At 42.9% G+C, this 21,102-nt stretch overlaps 2 protein-coding genes across 6 annotated transcripts in view; one reads left to right on the top strand and one right to left on the bottom strand.

Annotated features, from left to right (window-relative positions):
- Positions 1-21,102, bottom strand: part of hfm1 (helicase for meiosis 1) — a 54,732-nt gene that overhangs the window by 32,917 nt on the left and 713 nt on the right. For 4 of the 5 annotated variants that reach the window (XM_023964812.2, XM_023964813.2, XM_078934302.1 and 1 more), the window contains exon 1: positions 16-335. The exons of the other annotated variant lie outside the window; for it this stretch is intronic. In XM_023964812.2, the coding sequence (XP_023820580.1) occupies positions 16-17 (2 nt within the window). In that variant the 5' untranslated portion in view covers positions 18-335. Of the gene's footprint in view, positions 1-15; positions 336-21,102 lie in introns of those variants that run through there. 5 annotated transcript variants of the gene reach the window in all.
- Positions 331-20,235, top strand: znf644a (zinc finger protein 644a). Its single transcript, XM_011486123.4, has 6 exons — positions 331-703; positions 11,048-13,427; positions 16,059-16,649; positions 18,808-18,933; positions 19,245-19,347; positions 19,429-20,235. The coding sequence occupies exons 2-6, from the start codon at positions 11,057-11,059 to the stop codon at positions 19,622-19,624; spliced, it is 3,387 nt and encodes a 1,128-aa protein (XP_011484425.1). The 5' UTR covers positions 331-703; positions 11,048-11,056; the 3' UTR covers positions 19,625-20,235.

Here is a 21,102-nt window from a genome sequence, read left to right as displayed (position 1 = left end):
TAAACACTTTCTTACATTGTAGCAAATACGTGTCATTATTGGTTGTTTGTTGTAACACTGGCGTTATTAAGAAAACAGGCCAGATCAGCGAAAGAACGGGCAAGTCAGCGGGCACAAAAGCAACAAAGACCAATGAAAGGCGACAGTGGGGAGGGACAGGAGGGTACTCTGTGTTACAAACATCTCCTGCCTGGATCAAGCTGACATTTCAACACGACAATATCAAATGTTTTAAATGTTTGAGTTGAACAGGAATTGGACGATAAATGTATTATATCAAAGAAAACGGCGACTGGCCGCCATCACCCCTCAAAAGAGAGAAAATCTGCCACCCCAAAGAACTGCACATTAACTCCGGGTTTTATGGCTCCTATCTGGAATGTACCATTTCAATTTTTTAGGGGAGTATGGTGCTGACGGCTCAAAATACGACACATAAGACTACAAGACTGTAACTAGAGAGTTATGTGGGCTGTAAATGCTCTATTAAACAGTGTCGACAATTGAACAGGTTTTTGAGAAACTATTTATTTTCTAACAGCAAGGCTCTTGGAAATTACGAAAGCCCTTACAAAACAAATGATCCGTCCCACACCAGACCACCACGGAAAATGGCGACTGTGAAATAGATGGAAGACGAAAGTAGGAAATTGTTAAATGTGGCGTTTTATTTGTTCTCTGCTTCGATCTACGACGTTAGAAGGTAAGGTATCTTTCCTAAACATTACATGATGTTCGTCTTGCGTACGGTATGTAGCTTGTGAAATAGCTTTTAGCCACAGTTTAGCCTGAGGAATTGGTTTTGCTATGGAACTGCCTTCATGGATGGTCTGCAGCTCCTGCAAACAGCATCCAACAACACACCGGGAAATACACGTCAAAAAAATCTAACAATACCAGGACTGAACAGCAGTAACAGTCGTCTGCTTTGTTCCAACAGTACGTTTTTTCCTGTAACTTTTGTTCTTTTGCAGTGGTTTGACATATTACTGAAGTCCTGAGCTGAAAGTTTGAGCTCAGTTAAAAACCTAAAAAGCCTGAAAAGCTGTTTACCGAGTCTCTCTCCCTTCTGCCCTATTCCGGTCGCTTCTGTTTGACACAAGGACACTCTGCGGGTAGTGACAGCTTTATTATTGCACTTCACAATTAAGACTTCTCATTTCTTCTAAATTGTAACACAAATACCTTTTGAAATGTAAGCAGTCACGAAAGATTTGTTATCTTTAGTCATTGAGTGTTCTGTGAATTTAGGTAACAAAAAAAAAACCAACACTAACATAAAAACACACCAAAAAAAGACACTGTGCAGAACAGCTTATGTTATCCAGCAAAAATAGCAGTGTTTCCATTAGACGTCAAACTTGGAACTAAGATCATTTAATGATTTAGGAGGTTTGTTTTTATCTTTAAATTACAACAAATCGGACTGTTTCCACTTTTTAGTAGTAGAAGACGTAATTTTACACATGCAACTGGCAACTACTCTATTTTGTGCTTTTTCCACATATGAAATATCAGTCTTTCGTGATACATGTGTGATATACGTCTTTCATAAATGTTTCTTGCATTCGTCATTTGTCGATGTGTGCAAATGTCCATCGAGGGTTTCAGCCTAGTGGTCTTTCCGTGAATATGGTTTTGAGCAGTTCAAAAATTTTGGTCGGTTGAGAATAATGCATTTTATTCGTTTTTTACAGAGTTTATATGCAATCGATACGTCAGTCTTAAGAAATTGTGCGAAATTTTTGCGAGATGCATAAGCTTTGTGGCAATAAACAAGAAGATGACAATGACATAAAAATGGAATAGAATCACAAGAATCACACTAGAACAACTAGCCCTGAATCACAAGTACCAATATCTGTTTAATAACTAGCATGAACTTTAACTACTCGCCATCACTCTTGCAAGGATTTTCTTTACCTCTAAGATGTTAGCACTATTGAACTATCCCAATTGAAAGTACACAAAACGACTTTTTTATAAATTTCTCTGCATTAAAAAGCTAGACCGTGTACGTAATATGCATTCTATACGCTAAACGGGCATTCTTTATGGGTTTTTAGCATTATAGTTTACACTGGACTGTTGCCACCCAATTCTAATACATGTACTCACAGTTGGAGGAGGCTTGGTGCAAAATGTCAAAGCGATTCAAATCTTACGAACCTTGTTACTGGCGTTTTCTTTCACAGATCTATTCCCATATATGAAAGACTTGGTGTCAAATAAGTCTGACCAGGCACAAACTGCTGAAAAAGATTTCCTCTCTGTGATCAATTTTCAAACAGCTGGCAATAATGTAATATGAAAAGGATGTTGCCTGTACTTCACCACCAAATCCGAGTCCTTGATTGGACTAAGAGCCTAAAAGCAGATTTAAAAACTTATGTAGCAACGTGTGAATGCAAGAGTATAGAACGCAAAACCCCAACATCTTCACATACAGGCTTTTACACAAACTTTTCATTGAAAGTGGTCACTTGATTGGTCATTTCTAAGTTCAATGTGAATGTAGCATTAACTGGTTAATGTCTAATCAATGGTTAATGGTTAATTAACATTAAATGATAAATGACGTATATTTACATAGCACTTAACTACCTTCTTAGAAGGCTCAAAGCGTCATGGGACAGTCACAGTCCTATTCACAGTCCCATTCATTCATTAATGCACATGTTTACACACTAGCCGCTTTTACATGGGCAAAAGTAATTGGAAAGAACGCCTGATCGGAAATAAAATGCGTCATGTAAACGCGCCGTTCGGAATACTCTGCCCCGGTCAGACTCGTTCGGATCAAAATTTCTTTCCGTTCGTTTATCCGATCGTGGAGCATGTAAACGGTTCATTCCGATCGTGTGTCACTACTGCTCTGGTTTACGTCATGCATAGATGGTGTTTCGCTGAAAGAAAGCTTTGGAGCGCATACGGGACCGATCGCTCTCGCCCCGCTCTCGCCCCGCTCTAGCCCCGCTGGCTCTCCCCTCTCTTTAACCCCTCACGAGGGAGATGCGGGGGGGATGCGTGTCCACTGACGTCTGGACCCAGCACCCGAGCTCTGCGTTCGGGCTCCGGTGCCAGTGGACCGAGTGAACCTCTCTGAGCAGAGCAGCCGGATTTATTAATGTGTTTGAGGGGAGGGTGCTTTGTTATGTTGAAAGTTGTGCCCCGACAAAATAAAGGCTGATGTTATTCCCAGACATTTACGTGCAGCCAAGATGCAGATTGCAGCGTTTCCCGCATGGTCCTGGATTTTGTGTCCATCAAAAGGCTAATGTTGTGAGCGCTTGTTAGCCTGTCCTAACACTGGGTTCTTCTTCCAGCTCAATTCTTCAACAAAAAAAGCACTGACCACACGGATCAAGTATAAAATGATGAGCGAACAGGCACCTCATAATATTCATAACATTAATAAAAGCCCGTTTGGAAGATCGCCTCTTTTACCCAGCTGCTGCATAAATATATGTGACAGCAAAGGTTTGTTTACAACGGGACACATTTCCTTCCGGTATTTTCGACACTACTGCGCATGCCCAAATGATTCATTCCGACCGAAAGTGTGACCCATGTGAACGTTTCTTCTAATCGGAAAAAGGTTTTCTGATCCCATGTGCACGGGTGAATTTTAACCCGACCATTGATCCAATCAAGATATTCTGCCCATGTAACAGCGGCTACTGATAGCAGCTCCTCTAACACTGGCCCCAACCTATTACCACCAGGAGCAATATGGGGTCTGTGTCTTTCCCTGTCCCTATGTTCAACACATAGGGCAGGGTGGGTACCGAACCTGTGATCTTCTGATCCGAGGTCGACCGTCCTACCTCTGCACCATGGCGGCCAAATGAGGAATTTTCTACCAGCCAAACAATTCAACAGACGTATACTTTAGTTTGAATGGAGAATAAGAGACCCTGCTGTTTGAAGACACGAGAATTGTTCAGAATTGTTCCATTTACTGGTTGGGAAAAACCCTCATTTTGTTTTTTTCATATTTTATAAACTGACTGGCTTTTGCCATTCTGTTGCACATGCACTCACTTAATTCTTTGTGGCATAGATGCAAACAAGGTATTGGAAATATTCCTCATAGGTTTGGGCTGCACGGTGGCACAGTGGTTAGCGCTCTTGCTGCACAGCAAGAAGGCCCCTGGTTCAAGTCCCGGCTGGGGGACCTGAAACAGAACATCAACGGGGGACTTTTCTGTGTGGAGTTTGCATGTTCTCCCTGTGCATGCGTGGGTTCTCTGGCTTCCTTCCACCATCCAAAAACATTCTTCATAGGTTAATTGGCAACTCTAAATTGGCCATAGGTGTGAATGTGAGTGTGAATGGGTGTGTGATTGTGACCTGTGAGTGTGAATGGGTGTGTGATTATGACCCTGCGACAGACTGGAGACCTGTTCATGGTGTCCCCTGCCTTCGGCCATAAGTGGGTGGGATAGGCTCCGGCAGCCGGTGACTCCGAAAGGAAACAAACAGAAGAAAATGAATGAATCCTCATAGATTTGGTCCATATGGACATGATAGCAATACACAGATTTGCTGATGCCAATCTCCCGTTCCGCCACATTCCAAAGGTCCTCTGTTAGGTTAAGATCAAGTAGTAAGGAAGGTTGGTGAGCATGAAGGAGCCAAAATGCAGAGACAGGAGGCACACGGTTCCAGGGCAAGGGGTTTATCAACTAACAAAAAGCGCTGCAGAGCAGGGAAACAAAACTCAACTTACTCAAAAGCATAACAAAACATGGAACCTTCCAAATAAGACAGGAAACAGAATTTAAGCATGACAGAAACAAAGGGAAGCAAAAACTAAGGCAAAGTCAGCCAAACCATGACAGTATCCTCCTCCCCATCAAGGAACCGCACAAAGGTTCCAAAATTTAACAAAGGAGGAGGTAGAGCTTCCGTCCGGAGGACGGCTGGGAGGCCGTGCAGTCCGATGAGGCAGACGAATTGGGTCTGGAGGACGGCCGGGAGGCCACGCTGTCCGGCGAAGCGGGTCCGGAGGACGGCCGTGCTGTCTGGCGAGGTTGGTCCAGAGGACGGACGGGAAGCTGCGCTGTCTGGCGAAGCAGACAATGCAGGTCTAGGAGATCAGGCAAACATGGAACTGGTGGCTCAGGCATAAACTCTGGGGCTGGCGTGGCCAAGTCAGGATGCGTCGGTGGTTCAGTTGCTGGCTTGGAGTCCAGGCAGGTAGGTCAGGCCAGCAGTCAGTTGGCAGGTCAGGCCAGCATTCAGCTGGTGGGTCAGGCCAGCATTCAGCTGGCGGGTCAGGCATGGAGTCAGCTGGCGGGTCAGGCATGGAGTCTGGGACCGGCGTGGCAAAGTCAGGGTTCGGCCAGTCGTCGAGCTCCTGGGGGTCGGGCCAGTCGCCGAGCTCCGGTGGGTCGGGTCAGTTGATGGAGTCGTCGGTGAAGAGGGTAGGCGTGTCGGGCCGGGGTGCGTTGGGAACCACCACTGGATTAGGAACGGGCTGGGGTGCATGCGTGACCCCCACTGAAACAGGGACAGGCTGTGGTTTTTCCGGGACCACCGCCGGAACAGTAATGGGCTGTAGTGCGTCCAGGACCATCACCGGAACAGGGATGGGATGTCGAAGGGAGCAACGACGACCTCCCCTAATGGCAAGATGACTCCCCTCCAGCGGACAACTGAAGTAGGTCAAAATCCTAGAATGCCCTGGTCCTCTCTGCTTCCAGGCAGTAGGTCTCCAGCAACCGCATGTCCCACTCTGCTGGGTCCAGGAAGAAGTATGGCTGGTCCATTCTGTCATGTAAGGGGGGGCTGGTGAGCATAAGGGACCCCCAAAATGCAGACGGGAGGCACACGGTTTCAGGGAAAGGGGTTTATTATAATAACAAAAAGCGCTGCAGAGCAGGGAAACAAAACTAAACTTACTGTGGGCTAAACAGGAAAACAGGACAGGAGACGGTCAGGGAAGAGAAGGTATTTACCAGCACAAGAGGAAAGCAGAGACAAGACTTAAATACAAAAGAGGACTGACAAGACACAGGTGAACATAATCAGGACAGATTGGGACCAGGGAAGTAAAACTCAAAAAGCATGACAAAACAGAAACCTTCCAAAATAACACAGGAAACAGAATGTAACCCTTCTGCTATCCTAGGCACTTTAACATTGGGAGTTGGGTCATCTAGACCCACTAGACAGTGCGCTGAACCTTTTTTCTTCAATGATTTGGGATCTTCACTGGTGTCCATGGATTACATGAAATCTTTCAACCTTTATCCACCTTTGTCATGGTAGGGAGAACACGTCAATGCAAGGGTGGGGTCATCTAAGATAGCACAAGGGTTAAACATGACAGAAACAAAGGCAAAGACACCCAAACCATGACAAGATCTGGTGATTATAGAGGCCATTTGAGTCCAGACATCTCATGTCATGTTCTAAAAACCATTCTGAGATGATTCCAGCTTTATGACTTGTTGCCTTATCCTGCTGGAGGTGGCCCTCAGAAAATGATACACTGTAGTCAGAAAGGGATGGACATGGTCAGATACAATACTCATGGTTGACTATGGTGTTGGAACCATGCTAAGTTGGTATTAAGGGGCCCCAAGGTGGCTGGCCATGGTCAGAACGGGACAGAGGATGGAAATTAGCCTAGGCTACAATCCTGCATATTTACAGTGTCTCATTACCTTTAGAGTATTCTACACTGTTTGTTGTATGCATTGTCCCTTAAATAAATAAATACAAATACAAAGTATGCCAATAAAATATCCCCCATACCATGACACCACCACCAGCCTAAACCACTGATACAAGGCAGGATGGATCCATGTTTTCATGTTGTTGACACCAAATTCTGCCCCCACCATCTGAATGTGACAGCAGAAATAGAGACTCATCAGACCAGGGAACATTCTTCCATGTGCTAATATCCAGTTTTGGTGAGCTTGTGTGAATTGTAGCCTCAGTTTCCTGTTCTTAGCTGACAGGAGTGGTACCTGGAGTGGTTTTCTGCAGCTGTAGCCCATCTGCCTCCTGGTTGGACGTGTTTAGCTTTCACAGATGCTCTTCTGCAGACCTTGGTTGTAACCAATGGTTTTTTTGAGTTCCTGTTGTCTTTCTATCATCTGGGACCAATCTGGCCATTCTCCTCCGACCTCTGGCATCAACAAGACATTTCTGCCCAGAAAACTGCCGCTCACTGGATATTTTTGTCGTTTTCAGACCATTCTCTGTAAGGAGAGGATAGTTCTCTGACTGTGGTCTCAGCTTACGGGCTGAATAGGAGTTTGGAATAACAGGTCTTCTTGGTGTCTCTCGAAGGGTTACTGTAGTTTTCTGCATGCACCATTTTCAGTATAGATGGAGAGCTAGTGATCGTAACTGGGTACTTTATCGAGTTGTGGAAGGAATACTTTGAGGTTCTCCTCAGAGGCTGAGGACTTTGGGGTGGGGGCTGTCCATCACTCAAGCTGAAGTCACGGAGGTAATCACTGAGCACCTCAGTGGTAAATCAGCGGGAATGGATTAAGTTTACCCAGAGTACCTTAAGTTTCCAGACTCAACCTGACCACAAACTGCATTACTTTTTTGTCGTATGTTTACCGTAAAATCTGCACTATGTCACTCCAGAGTATAAATTGCACTGTGGGGGATATTTATTTAACAAAATTCGGGGAGATGAACCCCGAAGGAGGATCTGCTTTCGGTCCCCCGCGCTTCTGACCACGGTCGGTAAGGGAAAAATAAGGAATCGCGGGAAAGGTTCAACACCACGCTAGGCAATTTCGCTGGAAATTTTTTCAAAAACTGCCTGGTTGCGATAAGAGCCCTTGAGTTTGGCCTGAATCGATCTGTAACCCCAAATTTTAATCAAATCGGTGACCTTGCTTCCCTTCCACTGACTGGTTTCAACAGCATCGTCCGCCATAGTTGATGTTTATGTTCTCATTCCCGCCTACTTCAACGCAGAATTATGACCTTTGTAGCGTATCAATAACGTACGGGTCGGATACCTGTGGCCTGGCCATTCAGACGGAGGTCGCATTTCAAAAGATCGGATACGTATCGGATTTAGGACTAAAAACCCAAGTGGCCTGGGTCGCATTTGAAAAGATCGGATCTGTGTCTGGTTTCTGGGAAAAAAATCGGAATTGGGTTGTTTCAGCCTGCAGTGTGAACGTAGTCTTAGGGTGTTTTTCCAAGGAACACTTTGTCCTTGACAAAAATCTCACGGCACACCAGCATACAAAAATTGAAAAATTGAGAACCTCTATAGTCTGTATTGATCTACAGTCCCTCTGCAATCTCACATGCATTTTTGTGATAATTGTAGCAGAATAACCTGGAAGTTGCAGCTATTTTTTTCTAAAAGTTGTAATAAAAGTTAAGTTAGTTTTCAGTAATAATTTTCAACTAAATCATTTGACATTTTACCTTGATAGTTGTTTTTTCCTCTAGTTTATTAACATGCAGTTTTATGTAACCTCACAAAAAAACAAATATATTCTATCTAAATAGTGATTAGTTTTTTATATGTTAGTGGAAAGGCAACTATAATTTTTGAACAATTATATGATCACAATATGTTTGATCAAATTTACACAAAAAGACTGACATTATATTTATGTTTTCTGTAGCTACACAAAAAGTGAACATGTTGAAGTTTTATTGTGTTTTTCTTTTGTCTTAATCAAAGAGGAAGTCTTTGAAAACTTTAACAAAATGTTTCATCTCTTTTTAGATGATTGAATGGTTCACCTTAATCTTGTTTCTTAAATGCTGTTATTACTTCTTCTTACGTTTAACATATAAAATAATCCAGACGTTATTAGAAAAGTGTTTCAGTTAGAATGATGACTTGGACCAAACTCTGGAATTTTTGGCTGTTAATAAACACAAACCTTGAAGGAGAACTAAACTGCTGACCTCTGATTTCATCAAGAACATTCAAAAACTGTTTGTGTGTTCATTGTGGTTTCAAGACGTTTAACAGGGAAGACTCATTATATGCTGAGACGCTGTTACTTAAACACAATGCATCATGGGAGATGTAGTGCTAAAAACTGCCGCCAATGGCAGACAGACTCTCTTCTCTGAGCTTCATTGTTTTGTTCACTTGTTCCACGGTCCGACACTGGATTCTGTAGAAAGCTACACCGCTAAATATGAGCTATAGCTGGTATTTTTGGTGGAACTGAGAGACTTAACGAGCTAAATTGGAACAAGGAAGTGAAGACTTTAACCACTTATGATTGGTCACACTGATGATGTATGATTAAGCCTCCAACAGTAGCCGCGGTTACATGGGCAGAATATCTTGATCGGATCAATGTTCGGGTTAAAGTTCACCCGTGCACATGGGATCAGAAAACCTTTTTCCGATTAGAACAAACGTTCCCATGGCGCACACCTTTGGTCGGAATTAATCATTTGGGCATGCGCAGTAGTGGTAAAAAAAAAAAACCGGAAGAAGAGATGCGTCCCGTTGTAAACAGACCGCTGCCACAGACTTTTGCAGCAGCTCTGTAACACGAGACGAGGCGATCTTCCAAACGTGCTTTTATTAATGTTATGAATATTATGAAGCGCCTGCTCGCTCACCGGGGCTCGGGTGCCAGTGGACCGAAGCGCTGCTGCCCCGCATACCCCTCGTGAAGGGGGGAGAGGCAGAGAGCCAGCGGGGTGAGAGCAGAGCGGCGCTTTTCACGGGGCCTCCGCCAAGCAGCTGGTCGGTCCCCTATGTGCTCCAAAGCTTTCTCTCAGCGAAACACCATCTATGCGTGACGTAACCCAGAGCAGTAGTGACACACGATCGGAATGACCGTTTACATGCTCCACGATCGGATAAACGATCGGTATAACCCACCTATCTCGATCGGAAAGAAATTTTGATCCGAATGAGTCTGATCGGGGCAGAGTATTCCGAACGGCGTGTTTACATGACGCATTTTCTTTCCGATCAGGCGTTCTTTCCGATTACTTTTGCCCATGTAAACGCGGCTAGTGATTGACAGAGACAGTTGAAGGGGCGGGACTTTTCCGATAACAGAGCTGAAGCTGCGGCTAAATCGTGGTATGCCGTCATTCTTATCAAAATGTCTTTAATAGAATCAAATAAACAGAAAGAAAGTAGTATTTTATGATCTTTCATATTCCTAACTACTCAGTGCAGTCAGTCAGGGCCTGTTTGGATGAACACAGAGCTGATATCCTGGAGATGGTAAATGTTTTGAGATCGGTGAATGGGTAATTTCCCACGGCACACCTGACCATATCTTAGGGCACACTGGTGTGCCGTGGCACACTGGTTGAAAAGCACTGTCTTAGAGGATATTGAGTGTTGTGCCATTATTTAAAACGGTCACTTGTTCATACAGTGATCGTTGTAAACAGTGTCCGGTGCGATTAATTTGAGTGTGAATGCTGGTTTTCATTTTTGTGCCTTTTCCTGTTTCCTTGTCAGGGTTTATTACCACCCCCAAATGAGACCATCCTTTTTGTTATAGATAGCATTGTAAAGAAAATCACTTCAGATGAAGGGATAACATTTTTAGCATGTCCCTTCCATTTCAACAGAGTACAACAGTACAATTCCTTTGTGAAAGGAACCCAATAGTTGGTAGTCAGAGGCTTGAGGATTCCCCATTTAACTTTTTAGACCATCTTTTTCTTTCCTTATCAGGATTTCTTTTGGCAAAACATGATTTTTCTAGTTTTCAATAATTTTCTTATTTTTAGAGAGCTATCAGCAATCAAACCTAAATGTTGGTGTGAAAATAATAAGCATTCCTCCCTCATCTGAAGCAACTCCATGGGATTATGCTAGGAATGTGTGAAGATTTTCAGCACTACATGCCAAATGAAACCAGCCCACCACATGTTTATCTTGCCCTTAATATAGTTCTACATTTCTCTTTTCTTTCTGATAAGGACTGATTCCTTTTGCAGCCAATTTGTGTGAACCAAAAAAAGTTGATATTTTATCATTTGCATAGGAACTCTGATGATTACAGTTTTATGATTAGGCGATGTTTCACAAAGCTTTACTTTTCTTTTTCAGGTTATTGCAATGGAAATGTCATGTCAGTCTGGTGTTGATGAAGATGACAAAGACGCAGATTCTGAAATCAGTGCTCTCATGCCACTGCAGGAGCCAGAGAGAATGGCACACCAATCATCTTGCACTGATTCTTTAAACACGCCTGCTACGCATCACAAAAGTGGCCTTGATGTTCTCTCTAACGTGGAAGTGTTGTCTTCTGATGACCAGGGAAATGGACCTTCTATGCATCAGGCCTCACAAGCCATTGAACACAATAGCTTATCTGTTGAGAAAGATGAGGAAAAAAGCATCACCACACTAAAAACTGTGCAGGAGATAGACACTGCAGGAATCTGGAACTTTGATGCGGAGTCTCCAGATGACTCATTGGATGATTTTGGTAGTGTCAGTGCCCTTAGTTGGGGCCCTCACAAAGATTTTATGGAGTTTCTGTGGGAGAATCATAGCGATTCCCCTGAAGAGGAAACTAAAGAGCAAACCAGTCCAACAGACAGACAAAGAAGGAAACGGAAAATGGACATGGTTGTTATGGTGGATCCATCAGAAGACTTGTACCCTGCTCTGGGCTCTAAGTCATTTGATGAATCATCTGATATTGAAGGACAGGTTGATACAAGTCCTATCAGAAAGACACCAAAGCTTTTCAAACCCCCAACATCACCAACAGGGAAGCCTTCCAAGTATCCCAATGGATCTGCAACTGCCATTAAAGAAATGCTACATAAAGCACCTGCGAGAATTTCACATGAAAACAGTTTAAATTGTGGACTTTCTCAATTTAAGGAGAAGCCTCCATCTTACTCATGTTCAAAATGTAAGCTTGTATTCAAGAAACAAGAACACTTGTTTCGTCATTTGAAATCTCATGTTGACCCTCCTGGTATTTCACCAAAGCCTTTTACCTGTGAAGAATGTGGGCAGTCTTTCAAACAAAGCAATGCACTTGCTGATCACATAGCAACCCACCAGGTAAAGAAAACAAGACACACAGAAGACATCAAAGGCAATAGGAAAAAATATAATAAGAAGCTTTTCTGTCCTCAGTGTCCATTCGTAACGAATTGCCCAAACACATTTGTCCAACACGCAAAAACACATGAAAAAGAAAAGAGGAATTTTGGATGTGACAGATGTAGTTTTAAGACACTAAGTTACAATGAACTCAGAAAACACGAGACTACGAAGCACCCTACTGTTACAGGTAAAAAGCAGCTACAGAGCAAAGATTCCAAAAGCTTCCCCTGTACCCTTTGTTCCTATAAAGCTTTTGCTGAACATGTTTTTCATAACCACCTAGTTCTACGTCATCAGATGACTTTGACGGAATATATGGAAGCACAGAACAATGGCAAGGTCACTCAATCTCATGGCCACAAGGTCACATCTCATAAGGCTTCTACTGCACAAAAAGAGTTTACAACTAATTTCACGAAACAAAATCAAAACTTCTCTAAAGGAACTCCTGATGAGTCCACTGACATTTCAGACTTGTTTAGCAGCAAGCTTCAGAAAGGTCCCAAGACTCCGTCAACAGAATCAAAACTTGATAGATCGATTAATGTTCTCTTGTCTCGACAAAGCCAGGGAAAAAAATGTCCAGATCAGAAAGAAGGCAATAATTGTAGTGCAAAAGCTCAGGATTCCACAATTGACAACTTTGATGATTGTGATTCTCTAGAAATGTTGTCTAGCAAAGTGGAAGATTCTGCTACGTCTGAAAACGGCCTAAAGCTTAATGTTGAAAATTCCTTCAAGAAGTCACAGTCAAAACGGAAGATGTCCACCCCATATCGCAACACCTCTGATCAAGACTCATACTTCATCTTACCAAAACATTTAGCAGGTAACAATAAAGTAAACCTAGAGGAAGAGTTTTCTGACTGTGAGGAAAACAACATTTTTCAGATCAATGAGTCACACGCCAGTAGTACCCTTTTTGAAAATAGTATTGAAAAAGAAAGAAAAAGTATCATTTATACTTATAGTAGAAGGATGTCCATGAGAGACGCTCTACATACTTCTAAACGGCTGTTTGAAAAGATAAAGACAGAAGATGAAGAACAAAGCATCCCAGATATTAAAGAAGAATCCATTGAAACAGAGGTTTTTCAAGAGACCTTTGAGTCCCACCAAATACCATTGGGGGAATCCCTTGAAGATGATCTGTCAGAATTAGAATCCGGCCAGAAGAATTGTCCATACTGTCCGGCTGTGTTTGAGTCTGGTGTTGGACTTTCCAATCATATACGAGGACACCTTCATAGGGTTGGATTAAGCTACAATGCACGCCATATTGTTTCTGCTGAGCAGGTGGCATCACAAGACAGGAGGCCGCGTATTCGAAGGAAGATTGCAGCCTTCCGTCGACTGAGAAAAGGTACCCATTACACACAAAAACACAAGACGTATATCTGAACGCAGAAAGTAACACGATTAAACGAAATGTGGATGATCTGAAATAACACTGAATAAAACAAAGAAGATCTGATGATAAGTAACTAAGAATCATTATCTGCAGTTTACCAACATTGTTTAGTAGAAGCAGTTTGATTATTAGAAGTACAACATTTCTGTACTTGTTACCATCTTTATTAAGAGCCAAACCAATACACTTCTTTTTCAACGAAGCATGAAAAGTAAGCATTTGTTTCCATAGATAATTCTTTTGTTGTAGCAATGATTCTGCACAAAAAAAAGTTTATTGTTGTAATGGCTGTTAATCATTCTTATCATTTTAACAGTCAGTACCATGTTTGTAAAGGGTATGTTTTTGTGGGATGACCAAAGAAGAGGTTATGGGTTGCTTCCATGAAAAAATTGCCTCGTCTCTTCCAGTGCCAAATAACTTGCTCTGTCATTTATTTGTTTGGTGGTTGATGGATTGGATGACTGAAGTTACAAAAACCTTGTCCTCATGCTAGTTACAGTGCCATGAAAATGTCCTAAAATGTTCCAAACTTCAACCAGGATTTGCCACAAGTCAGTTTAAATGGTTGAGATGGTCTTACCTGCAAACAGCTTCTCAAGCTGGATTCCAAGATTCTTAGTGGGCTATTCCAAAATTTTGGAGAATATATCTGATAGACCCCGCTCTATTGGGGGAGAATTGCTACCTTGTAGATTTGAGTTTACTTCCAGGCAGTGACTGTGTGGGATTGTCACTAGTTTCAGAATCTCTTTTTTTTATAGTTCTCTTCATAGGATTTCCCTCCAGCGGTTGAAAACCTTGATTTTTCAGTTAGGGAGGCATTGTGTCTCTTGTGGCAATTCTATGAGATTAGAGATTGTTGTAACTTGGTTTTGCAAATCTTCTCCTTGAAGTTGTCCTATTGTCCTAAAGCCCATCTAGATAAGATTTTGACGATAGGACAGTTAAGGACAACAAGTTAACATTAGTCAGAAGTTAGTTTGTGAATGACGGTAGAGGAAAAAAGCTCAGCTCAACAATAATTGTAGACTGTTTTTGATAATCGTAAAATCTGGTTATCAGTGAAATCACAGATTCAGGAAGAACAGTGACATCCATAATAAACTGCACCAGATCTTCACTAGAGACTCTGGAGAATCTTGGAAACATCAGGCCCATTACTGTACTTAAGATTTAAAGGTTTTCAACCTTGTCTTGCTGTATGTAAGTGGTGGGTTTTCAGTGAGCAGTTTGAGGTGATTTCTTTCTTAAGCCTGTACAAACAGAGACGGCACTTGTTTCTCCTAGCTAGTGATTGATTTAATGCTGGTCAGAGTTTAAGTCATTTCTTTATCACCTTTTGTTTGGATAAAGAAATCTTCCTGTCATGTAGTTACTTTTGGAAGCCAAAAAAGAAATTGTAATTCTTATTTTGCAAATGCCGCAATCTTTTTTTTAGTTTAACCAGACCATAAACTTAGGTTGACGTGGTTAGCAATTAAGTGTGATGTGGTCTCAATGACGATCAGCAGTCCAAGTCTGCAACAACATGTTTTAGCAGAGAAAGGGTAAAATGTCCTCTGGAGATTCAGTTGCTTTGGTACCTAAAAGTAGTTTTAGGTATCCGAGCATACTTTTCAAATGCAATGGAAAATAACCTTTGCATCTGGACTAATGTTTACTTTGTTCTAGTCCATTGTGGTAAACAGGGTTTAGTTAGAAATGAGCCTGTATGCTTACAAATCTATAGCCCTAAGCTGTGAGTGGGGATCACACATGAGGTGGCTTGGGTCTACCTCAGAAATAGGGTGAGCAGCTTGTTCCTCCAGAGAAGCTCTACAATGTTGTTCTTCAAGTTGTTCTTCACAACAGAAAGTGGTTTGTAGAGCCTGCGAGAATGACACTTCCTGGTCTAGCATTATGTATAACCACCAGGAGCCCCACCATTTCGATCAAAAGGAGGACTTTATTTGGAGAACTTTGAAGGTTACACTAATAATACTTAAGAAAGTGGGATGTATTTGCTCAGTCTCAGGACATACCATGTCTCACTACAACTACAATGATAGCAAATGTAGTTGCAGTGAGGACTGCTACTAAATGTCATTATTGTGTGAGTGTATCCAGCTTGATACCCCCCCTCCCCCGAATCCCAAGTAGCCAAGATGCCAACATCCCAACCTCACTCCTGATCTGTGAGAGCGGTCGCCATAGAAACATTGACTCAGTCTGACTCGGACCAATCACTGTTTACTAACAACGTCTGGTTCCAACACGATGGTGTCCGTACTGCAACAAAATAGGTACTGAATTGACTCAAGAGGACCGGGCTGCAGACAACAACATGGTGCCCAGACAGAGATGATAAGCCGGAACTAAAAGTCCAGAACCTTTTTTGGTCCAAAAACACCAATTTATCTGCAGATCCTATATTTTCTATGGGTGACGTCACACTCACTCTGTCCAGCTCTCATATACAGTCAATGGGTCATACCATGCTTGTGGTGCTACATTTATGGTGTCATGTTTTTATATTGGTTTATGCTCATGCACATTATGATCAAATGTTTGTGTTTCCTTTTGTTCTCCTCCCCTCCTCAGCGATACAGCTGGAGTCAGATTCTGAGACTGTGAAGGGTGTTCATGCTTGTCCGTTATGTGGGGACTCCTTTGACAACAGAACTGGGCAATCCAATCACATAAGAGGCCACCTGAAGAAACTTGGCAGAAGCTTTTCTACAAAGAGCAAGTCCCCAATAGTTTTACTTCGAGAGCTGATGCGCGACAAGAAGGAGTGCCAACGAGCTCTTCAGATTTTAGGAAAAAGGCGGAACCATTTCCACTATGGTGCTTCACCAAAGCTGCACACTGCGAATCGCTTCACATCTTCATTGACGGAATTCCCTAAAAACAATTCTTTTACAAGGGTTAACACAGACACCAAACCCCTGACAACTTCATTTTCATTAGATGAAAGTGAGGCTGAAAATGGGCACCGGGAGACAGATTTGGAAGTCAAAAATTCCCTCACAGGCACCAATGATTTGATAGGAATTCTAAAGAGGAGGAAGTGCCAGGAAGAAGCCAGACTCAAGGCGTCTTCTCAAGCGTCTAGAAACGTGTTAAAAGTTTCCTCAAACGGCGAGCTCAGTTCAGGATCAAGGGTTGCAACACTGCCAACCACAGGAGCCGGTAAGTACCTGTAACTTTCTTCTTGTAAAATTTTTATTTCTTACAGATGTTGATGTGGTTTCAAAGAAAACCATCCAAAGTTTGGCATTACACTTGGATCCACTGTTCTTAAGAAAACTTAACTCAGTTTATTTGTGAAGCACCAACACAAAAGCAAAAGCAAGAAGCATCATCAACCAAAGCTAGACTCATCAGTGTAATCCAGCTCAGTTCAGAAAGGCCAAATTCTTTAAACGGTATTAATAACAGCCTTTATAAAATATCAGATTACATGGCATTACATCCCTTTAGATTACAAAGTTGTTGTTTTAATCCTTGGTTTCCTGCATGTCGCAGTTCTGAGTTTTACTTGTTCCAATCTCCCGTGATCTTTTTCCCCTGTGTCTCGTCAGTCTTGTTAGTATATATGTCTTGTCATTGCCTTTCTCTGTGCTGGTCCATACCATCTGCTTCCCTGTCTTCCTGTTTACGGCGACAGTTGGGTTTTGTTTTTGGTTTCCCTGCTCGACAGTGTCTTTTGTTTGGAAATTAAACCCCTTTTACTTGGAACCGCCTGCCTCCCGACTCTGCATTTTGGGTCTTTCACCAACCCACGTACCTGACACAGGGCATGTCAGAATTTACATCAAACTCCTTTACTGCGTCCCCTGCTGCTGTAAAGTCTTTCTCCTGCCACAGTGCCGGACAGCAAGTCGTCAAATTGAGTCACAGAGAGACGGCAGAGAGACGGCTGAAAGCTGTTGTCATTTAGACGCAGTTGCTGCTCCTGTCTGGGAGAGTCTCTGAATGCTCTTGTGAACCTAGACGTGTAGACGTGCACTGCTCATCCAGTCTTTTGTGCAGCTCTTCAAAATAAATCCACCTGATCCCTCATCAGCACGTCGTCCATGATGAGCTCGAGAAAAACTTTGATGGTAGCTCCTCCTCCTACATGTGGCCGTACCGTCGGGTTTATTAGCACACTTATGCATCTAGCAGCGACTTTAATACATGTTGGGGGGCAATCCATTTTACACGTGTGTGCCAAACCCTGTCTAGTGATACGTATGAATCAGCCATGATCCCTTGAACCTCTAGTGTGTAGTCAACACTGTGCATGACACATGGACACTCAGGTCTGAGTGTCCATGTGTGCGGGGTGATACACAAGTACCCGGGGGACATCTGTGGGACGTCCACACAAACTAAACTCTGATTGTCCAATTGCCTCATTTTTAACAGTCAGCCTGCAGCAAAGAAGCGCACACGTATTCCGTGAACAGCTCCAACAGGCTCTTTGTGCCGTCTGCATAATTTGTGGTTGAAGAAAAAAAATAGTCTGTATGACATGCCTGTGTCCCTCCTACTTCACCTTTACTCACCCTTGCGAATCGTATAAGTGTTTACCATGAGCTGTCACTCGCAGCATGTAATAATGTACAGAAACATTTTTCCCTTTACGGGTCCACCGATGGCCTATGACATAGATCAGGGGTGTCAAACTCCAGGCCTCGAGGGCCGGCCTTATCTACAGCTGATTACCCAGATCAGGTGTGTTTAGCCAATAAGGAGCTTCAATGGCAGGTTGGTTGGAAACATCTTGGACACTGACCCTCGATGCCTGGATTCTGACCCCCCTGTGGGCCACCTCCATACCCCACACAGGTCTGAGCATTTTTCCCCCACAGACACCTGTAAGGACAGTGGGGACAAAGAAATACTCGGATACTCATAAAGTTAACAGACAAACATGTCAGGTCATTTCAAGTCCAGGGGGGTCGGAGAATCAAGCACAGACACTAGAGATCATGGCCCAACCCAAAGGTCATGACATGCACGATAAATGTGGACAGGATGGAACATGCAGTGAGAACAAGATGGCGGGATAGGGATCCCAATAGGGATTGATTAGGATGGAGATGAAGAGCAAGCAAATCCAAAAAAGTCTTCATCCAAATGGGAAAAAAATCACTGCATTTCATACCAGTGACTTCAGTCTTTTCGTTTCTCAGAAACCCTTTTCTTTAAGCATTCATTTATTGAAAAGAAACCTTCAAAAGCGACATGACAGTTTCTGCTACCAACAATTCTTGATGTTTGAATAAAAACCTCTTCCAAGGCTAGATTTGCAGCTTAATTCTGACACTGAATGAAGACGGTTTTCCCTGTTTTCTTACAGAGAAAGGGGAATTCAACAGGAAGGTGTGCATTCACTGCAATGCCACCTTCCACAGTGGAGTGAGCTTGTCCAATCACCTGCGGGCGTATGCAAAGAGACAGAGGATCGCCTTGCTTGAGGGAACAAGTAAGTTTTGTTTTATGAAATAAAGTGTTGATGAAACAGTGACAGAGCCCCTCGATGCACCATCCAACCCTGGCTGACGGTGGGCGGAGTCATGGAAGTGACACGTTGGACAGCCGTTTGCTTCTGCTCCAGGTTCAGGCGCTCACACACGTAAAACACCAAACGAAAGAGGCAGACACGAGGAAAGCCACGCCAAAGGCGGGAATCTTTAGGCTGAGTGACAGCTACTGCCTGAGCGAACCTGACATTTGTCATCACAGATTGAGCATCAGAAACGTCAATGAATTACATTACTGGAATGTGATTTTCAGCCATTGACTGTAAAGCCGTGAGACAGCGCTCCAGGCCGGGCTCAAAAAAGAAGACGCCGATGTTGAACCAAACGCCGGAGGAGATGTACAGACTGACCTGCAGGTATGTGGAAAGCAACAGCTCAGAAAGCTTTCCTTCTGTGTGCTCATCAACCTAAATGCTGCTCTGGTTTCTCCTCTGAAGGTTCTGCGACCTGGTCTTCCAGGGCCCGCTGTCCGTCCAGGAGGACTGGATCAAACATCTACAGAGACACATCATGAACACTGGTGTCCCTCACACGGGGCTGGGTATGGTGGACGTCCCCCCACTGATCACAGAACCCCCAATTCTCAAGACTGATGAAGACAGCTCTCTGGCAGTCACTAATGTGGCCTCGTGAGGGCAGAGGGGGTCTTTGGGAACCGGTTCCCCCACGGGAACCTTTTTTAGATCACTAGAGTGTATGTGTATGTACATGTGACGTTCTTTCACCTTTTTCTTTATAATCAGTACAGTACTGGCCCGTGTACACGTACACGTTGGAGCATCTGGACGGTTCCACTCTTCTTTTGGATCATGTCACCACTGAATTCTTTCTACCGTCTCCTGGCTTTCTGCAGTGGTGTTGAATCCATTCCAGATGAAGCAACCTTTACCTCAGACTGCTCACGGTTGATCACTTTTCCTTTGGTTTCCTCTGAGCAGCAGCCGTGATGCTCTGCAGAAACGCGGCGCCCACAGAGGCGCTTTCCCCCGAAGATGCAAAAAAAAATAAAACCCTGTTTGCATAGAAATGTTTTTATAGAATTTCAGTCAACGTGTTGTTTCTAATAGAGAATAAAACTGAAAGTGGATGAGGGCGGTCTGTGCTGACCACGCCCTCCATGTCACCTATATTTTATGTTCAGATATACTGTTTTAAGATAATTTAATTTGAATTGTACTTTATCACTTAGAGAAATGCGTAAAACGTTTGTGTGGCTCTAAATAAAACAACAAAACAAAATACAAGTTGACTTATTATTTTTATATTCAAGGTTGTAAAAAATCCAGTTAAACAAGAAAACTAAAAAATATTTAAACTTCATTTTTTAGACGATCACTGATAAACAATCAGAGGTTTAGCAAATATAATGGATGAGGAGTTTAAAGATTGAAATTTATGGGATTATTTGACACACCCGCACACACAAAATACATACAAACACCTGTCCACACACAAATACATACAAACACCTGGGGCCTGTTTCAGAAAGGAGGTTAAGTGTAAACTCTGAGTGCGTTAACCCTGAAATCAGGGAAACCCTGGGTTTTCCGTTTCAGAATGGGAGGTTTGTTAAACCAGAGAAAGCAGAGTAAGTCAAACCCGTTTCTGAAAGAGAGGTAACTTTTACTCGGAGTCAGTATCCATGGTTACTTATGCTGTGAACCTAACCTGGTCGGGAGCAGGTTTTATTCCCTAAACTCAAAGTTCCTGCCGGTCCCCTCCCCTTTTTAAAGACGAAGCGGTATTTTTCGCTTTAACCTTCATTGCCCAAATGTCCGTCACACAGAGACGGTCTAAGTGACAAGAATGGCTTGTTCTTTTTTGGAGGACCCAATAGACAAGGAGGCTGCATTAATTTGTAGAGAATTATTTTTACCTCGTACGAGGATTTTGAGAAGACTCAATTTTTTTTCATTTTTAGCTGCTGCCATGTTCTTTTAATTCCTGCAGGATTGCATCTACGTGAGAATGAAATCAGGGACATTGAATTAGATTAATGTAACAATTACTTTTTGGAAACACAATTTGCTAGCACTGCTTACTTTCTTAATCCCGTATAAACCTATACCACTTGATCAATACAAGGGTAGTGTTGCAGTGTGTGTGTGCTG

Source organism: Oryzias latipes, chromosome 17 (assembly GCF_053564925.1).
Source record: "Oryzias latipes strain Hd-rR chromosome 17, Olatipes_Hd-rR_3.1".
Taxonomy (NCBI): domain Eukaryota; kingdom Metazoa; phylum Chordata; class Actinopteri; order Beloniformes; family Adrianichthyidae; genus Oryzias; species Oryzias latipes.
Note: the sequence above shows the minus strand (reverse complement) of the source record. Positions and strands in the feature narration are given on the sequence as shown.